Here is an 8,616-nt window from a genome sequence, read left to right as displayed (position 1 = left end):
ATCCTCATTGAGTGCATAACTATACTACGTCTGATGGTACAAAACCTGCTGTTTTACTCACAGTAATATCTACAAGAGATATTGGAAGTTATATTACATAGATCAATGAACAAGTTATTAAAGTATTTCCTGACAATATTAAACCTGAATACAAACACATACTTAGTAATCTACAACATTTATTTTCCATTATCATACATTATAATAATGATATAAAACAACAGATCATTGAGAAAAAAACAATATTTAAATCAGGTTATATCTGATCTTGAGCTTGCCAATTGTGTTATAACTGAAAAAGTATTATCAAACAAATTAGTTTTTAGCACATAAAAGAGGAAATGTAGTAACTGAATACAGAAATAAAAATATATTTCTTGATCATTATAAAATAACTGAAGCAGATCTGTTAAAATTTATTAATACCAAAAACTAGAACCGACAATTAAAAAAAAACTTGATTTAAGTTACTCAGCGATATACAGAAATACCTAAAGTGATCAGAGATAACTGTGCTAGTTTAGTTGTGTTTAATGGAGTCGATACACATACTCTGTGAAATATTCATCAGACTTGGTGTTCAGGAGATATGGAAATGACTAAGTTAAAAAGAACAGCAGTCTCAAAATAATATTATGCTGTGAATTCAGTTGCATCTGGTTCTTTTTAGCATTCAACTATACACTTTGAATAAACTTGTAATTATAAAGTTTTGATTTCATTTTCTGGTTTATATTATGATTCTGAAGGTCTCCAGAAGGTTACCAACTGACGTTTTTCACCTGCCAATTCTATATTTTGGTAAAAAATGTAACCATTTTAGTTGCAACATGGAGCACTTCTAGGTGGGATACATTGTGCCACAAACACAATTTTCCTTATGCTTTCCATATGGATCATGAACAATTTTCCTACTTATTTGAGATTTAAGAATTTCAGTATTAGTTAAATTCTGTTGCCTTTAAGATTTAACTTGAAACTTGCTTAATCTTTGCATATGAAGATGTTTATATCAGTTAAATATATAAAAAGAACTCTGCACATAAATACATATAAAGTTTTATTGGAATGGACAAACATCATTAGATCACATACAATACCTATTTCAACAGCAAATATGTAAAGCAAATAGTATACTGTTAACAGATAAATGGAATACATGGTATTCGCATACTAATTATTGGCAAAAACTGAGGGCTATTCCATTTAAACATGCATGGTACCCAGGGGAGTCACTTTAAAAAAAATATAAGCCAGGGTAGTCAGATTACCCAAACAGTTCATATGAAAACATACAAAATTCTAAATTGCATGTGTGGGTGACTATTCTACATTAAAAGTGCCTTTCCAGTGTCCCATGTATATTTTAGTGCAACAGTCTTGAGATAAAAGACACCTTGCACTATTATTTTGAGAACAGACATTTTCTGTATTTACTCATGGATTCTCGCATCTGTGTGAAATATTCAATATCCCATAATTATAGTTGACAACAGACAAATCTGACAATCACCAAAAATCAGAGGCATCACGGGTTATCACATCTTGCTGAGGCTTAGTTTATATGCCTTGTGTCTGTGTACTAGGGACCAAAGTTGACAATTAAAGCCCAAACAACTGAGTTATCTGTTATTAGAGACTGATGGTCCAAGTTTGAGAGATGACCTTAAATACTGAGTAAGTGTTAAATGCACCATCAAAACTAATGAGCAAGCCATTTTGCTTTTATACAATTAAATTACATATAATTAATTCAAGAATGAAAATTACTTTACATAATCACTGTTAATTATATTCTTAATGTAAATTTAATAGCTACTTTACTTGTTAGTGCTGAAAACAGGGGCAAATGTTTAAAGAAACATCCAGCATGTTTGTTGCAAGGAACCAAGTTATTTTATAAATTCTTTAAAAGATACATATCAAACAGTGTGTAGGAAAGAAGGAATAAAGAAATAAAATTGTTTGAATGAAATAATGGTTGCCTCAAAAACTCGAGGAACAGAGCAACCACTGTCTTTGTGTCTGGCAACAGGACCTGAGGACAGATAAACTCTCCCCCTTGAATGACTGTTATAGTGTAACTCATATCAAAATATATGATATATGTACTCACGTCATATCTTCAATTTAAATAAAGCTAACCTCCGAGAAATAAATACTATATGGGACAATGACTTGCAAGCGAGGAGCAATGCTTGGCATATATAGAACAATTCTGTCAACCAATACATGTATACAGACATTAAAAAGAGAATAAATATATTAAAATAAAAATCTGAATTAACCAAAAAGGTTATCATTTTAAGCTTAATACACTCAAATACATTAGAGCAATATGTAATGTTTTTCTACAATCTCTATCACACTGCTGTCAATCAGTGAATTTGCACCCCTAGCCTTGTATCTGATATGGCTGAAGTGCAAAAAATAAATTCCATGACTTCAGTTGGAGATTGTGAAAAGGATCTATGGTCCATTTTAAAGACCATGTACAAACTAAATATATCTGACAACTGCTCAAGTTTAAATAACATGTACCAGTAAATGTGTATGACTGTCTGATGTACCATCAGCACTGAGAATACAAATAAAATAATCAAAATATTAGCAATAATGTTAAAATATAAAAAGGATTAATTTGAAATCAATCCTCTGGCCTTCTGATCGAGTCTGCTGATTTAAACTGTAAGGATTCTTGTCATGTGATCAATTCCACTTAGGTCATTTGTTCACACATATATGGAGGTGAAAGCTCTGTAGACATAGAAGAATGACAAGGCATATTGTTGATTGATATTCAAGAAAAGTCCAAAATATCAGGGACCAAGATAAATACTTTTAGTAAAAACATATCTGCAAAACATGACAGGAGATTCAGTCTTTCTATTTCTCTATAAGTTTGCTGCTGCAGGATTCACACACAGAAAATAAGTTAAAACCAATATATATGTAAATGAGAAAAGAATTCTCAAGCCTTTGTTTGAATTTTAAGATAGATTCCATGTATTAATGAACAAAAGTCTGAATAATGTATGTCCTTTTGCAATTTAGCATGTTTTTGACTTTGATTCTACTTTTGCATTTTACATGATGAGTCCAAGCAAAGTTTTGTTGTTGCACTTTGTGAAGATATGACATGGAATATGAATACATAGTAAAGACGATTGATAATATTAAAGACTGGATGGACGGTGAACTTTTCCCAAAGTCTGACTGGGTGGTATGCATGTCTCAAGGTCACACTCTCAGACTCTGTCTGGCTTTGTCTAAAATGTCTTTCTTGATCTTGGGATAATTGGGGTGAGCGTTCAACACCTGAAATTTAATTTTCAATAAATTAATCTTAATATGTGAAACACTTTTATCAAATATCATTTTCAAAAAGGAAGTCAAAAACTATTATTAGTAACTTATAATAAAGTGTGTGCTCTTTGTATTCGGTTTCCTCTCAAAAAGTTACTTTTGGCTTTTCAAAAGCCTCGATTAGAGAGCGGAAAGGAACTATATATCATTTAAGAAAATTATATGAGGGGTAGTACAAATGTGATGATTTTGTTTGGAAAATGTATTGTCACATCTTTAATTTGAATGACTTTACTGCATCACAACTCAGTTTGTTTATTAGATGAATTACAGACCATTTCACACATGAACTTCTGTCGGTCTTCAATCATCATCACCAGACATCATGGTTTCAAGATAACATGATAACAGGGATAATTCATTGAATTCTTGAACACAGAGAAATACTTCCAAGCAGGTGAAAATTAAAATTTTCAAGAAAAATGTAAAACTGATGGTCAACCTAATGTAAAGACTAGCCAAGAACCTTGCAGGAAAATTTAAAGTAACTTGCACAGAAGACAGACTGTTTATATTTAAATGAATCATGTGACAAAATTTAAGCAATTTAAGAATAGTGTGATAGAGTTCAAGTAAAACAGTTTTCATTTATGTAAGGGGACAGTTTATATATATTATAATTGCAATGTCAGTAGCTGGTAAAGGAGAGTAACATTTCCATTGGTCAGAATGTTACCACATGATCAAAATGAATTGCGTTTATTTCTGCATGAATGGTAAGGAGAACTACTTTTCTAATAATACCCACTTCTATAAATAGAGTCACGTGTTCGGCATAAGATAAACACTGCCAGTGAAGGCAGACAGGAAGTAAGCATTAAAGGAAAAGAACACTCTAACAATTTTAAAAAAAATGATTGGATAAATTTAATCTGAAAGACTAAAGCAACCGATATTTTTAATCTTTTATGAATAAAAGCATTCTTTCTTTGTCGAAATTTGTGAAACATATATTATGATCCAGCAGGACAATCCCAAGAGTTATAAATTGCTACGCAACAGAAAACCCCAAACATTTATTACTACACTCAATTAAGATTTCTGTTATTTTAATGATGCAAACAAAATAACATAACAAATGATTGAAATTTCAATTATAAGAGCTTAATGTTGTTTTTTCTGAGTTTATCATGGTATAAACAGTCGGTTGCTGACTCGTACAGCTTACATAACGTCCTTTGGGTGTTATTTGCTGTGTGAGCTGGCAACTAACCATTTATACCATGATAAACTCAGAAAAAACGTTAAACTCTTAAATGAATTTCTGAAAGAGTGATAGGTGTAAGGCAAAGCTGTTTGCAACATGCACAAAGGAGAGAATGTTGGTATTCCTCTACATTACTTTCATGTATCGTGGCTGAAATTTCTTTATATATTGTACTTGTTAAAACTGTACATGATCAAAGCACACCAAATGAATGCCTCCATGTGCTCGAAAAATCAGCCCGAGTTAATGAAAGTACACTATCATTACCAGTGATTAAAATAGGAAAATTAATTTATCCACACTAGACAATACCAGCTGCTGAAAGTGCAACAAATGAATTATCAAATAAATAAAATGTAAGAAATTGTTATCAGCTCTTTTTATTGCAATTTAACTCTGAAGTCCAGGAAGTGAAAATAATGAAACATTGCTAGTACATCTTCGATAGGAGCACATCTGAACTAAGGCCAAGCTGTATACTCTGTAATCCATAATACACCAAAATAAAATGAATTAAAAGTTCTTTCAACAATACCTATGATACACAAGGTCTTCTGTTACATACCAAGATTAAACCAGTGAGGGAAAACAAGGAATTTTTTTGTTTAAAAATCTAACACATTTCAAAATATGAAACTGTAGACAGCCACTCAAGGTAACCAAAACTCTTACAAATAAAAGTCATTCTGATCTCTCTTTCCAACAGAAAATGTTCTAGAACAAAATCCTTAAATGAATATTATTATTAATATAGTTATAGCTTGTGTTAACCTTCCAAGTACATCAATCAAATCAGTTGCAATCAGGAATGGTACATTCCAGAAAATACTCCTTTTGCTGATGAAATCATAAACAACTACATATCATATATTTAAAAGTATAATGAAAATATGTCAAGAAAGAAATTTTTCTCCCTCTTGCCAACTGAAAATAAAACAAAATTCCCAAGTGTGCTTGATACGGCTCACTACCTGACATATGCCTAACACACATGACCTAGAAATCAGACCCAGAAAGGTGCAGACATTTTCTCTCCTGTTGTTTATTATATACATTATGAAAACACTTGTGTCATAATAACTTTATGTTTTGTATCTTGAGTCATATTTTTATGGTACATCAGCATAATTTGTCCAATACTGAAGTGCATTTATGCCTGAAATAATTAATAAAATTGACCAAACTCTGTGAGTGTTTCTTTCTTTTATATCAGTACTTTTTATTTGTAAAATTGTGGCAGACTTTAAAGGCAGAGTGGCATAATTGTATAAAAAAAGAAGGCATCTGAATTATGATCCTTTCTGTCAAATTTGAAAAAATTCTGTTTTTCATTTTTAGAAGAAACCGTTTGTATATTTTTCTTTTCTTTAGATGGTGGATCAGCATGATCTGCATGAATTTAAAAGCCCTTCCAAAATAAGAAGGTTTTCTTTCTGATTTGGTCAGATAATAAAATAGAGACAGTCATACATATAATTATACTGTTATAAAAGATATAAAATTTATCAATTTAAAAAAACAAACAAATTAATATGATTTTATATAGTGCATTGGTATTAAGGCCATTAGGATACAACATATCTAACTTATGAATCCAATAAGTTTTTTCTATGAGTCTATTTGTGTCTTCATGCACAATATCTACTGGCATGAAAGAAAAATCGAGTAGAGAGTGATTATTGGTAATAAAATGTGAGTACTTTTATTTACATTGGTAATCGTAGAGAAATGGCGATATGGCATATGTAGAACAAACCTGAAAATCCTTCATGCCAGTATTCTCTGAATTTTTCTAGTAATTTTCTAAGTTGAAAAAAGCAATTGCTGACCGATATGCAATGGACAATCAAAGTAAGGCCATACGATAAGCTCATATGAAATTACAGACAGGTGAGCAAAAGTGAGAGAATTATTTAAAACAACACTTACATGGTGGCATATATCTATTGCATCCACAAATCGTTTTGCTTTCAAGTAGTTGAATGCTAATTTGAACCCTGAAAATAAAATAATATGCTGACAAATTATAAAATACAACATAAAAATGGGAGAAGTTTTAAAAGACCAGAGCATTTTGAAAGGAATGAAGTTCTACTGGCCAAAAAGAATTTCCAGAATTTAATATCAGGGTTCCCATGCTACCGGGAAATCGGGAAAAGGTTATGAGAAATGATAATTTTTTTCCACGAATGTTAAAAGTCCTTGAATTTAGCATATATTAATGAAAGTCAGGGAAAAAAATGAGAATTTTCCATTAGCACTTGACGCCCGAAACAATCATGTAATAGAGTCGTAACAAAGCTGAACGTGAGTTAAATTTATCGAGTTCTCACCAGAATATTCAGAGGGTGCAGTATGGGTCATTTGGTTGCTTGCAATAAACATATACGCCGAGTCAATCCAAATGCCCAGTGGTTTAGATTTATCAGGTAGACTTTTATTTTCAAAGTCAGCTTGATATCCATCTCTTTCCTTACATGGAAGGTATGAAAATCAGTCTAGCATCACAAGAGGCCAACATCATGGTGCCAAAGCGTAGCTGCTTACCGAATGGCATCATGAACTTTAAACATTAGATCGAGTGATGTGTGCATAAAATCAATATGAAAATTACTTATTTTCTCAGAAATTGTGAGTATTAAAATCATTATGTTTTTAATCTGCTGAAAGACAAGATAAAACTACGTCGCTGATGAAATGTTAGCTGGTACTTGCGATTTCCATTGCTAGTTGCATGAGTACACAATCTAACAACCCACATTTTGAAATGTTGTAGAGAAAATTTTTTTAAAAAATATTAAATGAAAGTCGTATACTGGTTGTAATAAAAATACAAAAATGAGAGAACACAAAATTCTCCATATTTATATATTCTGAGAACAACTTCCGGAGTTTGTTGCATCAAGTGACTACCACATTGACATGTGTCCTCTGCTTGATAAATCAGACTGGCCAGATTGCTGGTTTATACAAAAAGTATCTGACTTTCATTTAATATATTTGAATTTCTGTACAACAACATTATAAAGGAGTTTGTTGTTGATATCACGTGACTAATGAACTTCCGACGTTGTCATTTGAAATTTGTGAAGTCATGTGACTAGTAATGCAAATGGCGAGTACTAGGTAAGGTTTCATCACTGCCTTAGTTTCCTCTTGTCTGTCAGCAGATTAACAACATAATGATTATAATATCTGCCATTTCTGAGAAAATAATTCATTTTTTTAAAATCAATTTCATGCAGGTATGAGTTGATATAACATAAGTTTAAATTTTCAAGGCCCACTGGCAAGCGACTACCAAATGTAACTACCACACAGTGGCGGCAAATTCCAAATTTTTGATATGCAGCTGCAATGACCCCACACCCCAACCTAATATCTAAATATGACAAATGGGGTGGGAATATTCGGAGGAAACTTGGATTAGAAAACTGACTGCTATTCATTTTAAGCCAAATTTGTAGTCCAAATTGTTGAATCTCAGAGCTGAAAAGAGAAATTGTCATCCCTTGTATTATATATTAAAAAAATGATACGAGTCCCTGTATCAATACAGGTTTCGGGACTGGTTTAATGAATTACAAGAAAGCAAGTTGATTTTACAGAAAAATCTCTTCTTGTTTATACAAGAGTATATAATTTTGAAGGCTTTTCGTCAAAATTAAAATCAGCTCTTTTGAAAATGTTTTTCAAATGATGGATTTTTAACCAGATTGTCTTAAGGAGATTAGGTTGTTTGAAATATCTTGTTTGGGATTTTACTGGCACAGATAAATTTAGGGTTAAACTCTTTTCATTACAAGACAAAATTCTAATTAGTGCGATTATTTTTTTTTTAATACTGTAATAGGAAATGTTACTTTCTATGAGATGCATAGATACATATTGCTATAGTACTCTTTAGAATGAAAGGTTTGAAAGGAAACAAAACATAATTTATGTTCATTATGTTGTTCCCACTTAGCAACATAGTGCAGTAAAATAAAGCTAGAATTTGTATTTTGTACACTGAAATGACTTTACATTCCAATTTATAGGAA

General features: G+C 31.5%; 1 protein-coding gene across 2 annotated transcripts in view; it reads right to left on the bottom strand.

Moving 5' to 3' along the window:
* Positions 1-1,043: 1,043 nt before the first annotated feature.
* LOC149791549 (tetratricopeptide repeat protein 21B-like) overlaps positions 1,044-8,616 on the bottom strand; it is a 104,195-nt gene continuing 96,622 nt past the window's right edge. For both annotated transcript variants that reach the window (XM_089970086.1, XM_089970087.1), the window contains 2 exons: positions 6,503-6,570; positions 1,044-3,318 (listed from right to left, as the gene is read on the bottom strand). In XM_089970086.1, coding sequence (XP_089826212.1) covers positions 3,241-3,318; positions 6,503-6,570 — 146 coding nt within the window. In that variant the 3' untranslated portion in view covers positions 1,044-3,240. The remainder of the gene's footprint in view (positions 3,319-6,502; positions 6,571-8,616) is intronic.

The sequence above is a fragment of the Sinohyriopsis cumingii genome, chromosome 9 (assembly GCF_028554795.1).
Source record: "Sinohyriopsis cumingii isolate HCF-2022 chromosome 9, ASM2855479v2, whole genome shotgun sequence".
Lineage (NCBI taxonomy): Eukaryota > Metazoa > Mollusca > Bivalvia > Unionida > Unionidae > Sinohyriopsis > Sinohyriopsis cumingii.
This window is presented reverse-complemented; position numbering and strand designations above follow the sequence as displayed.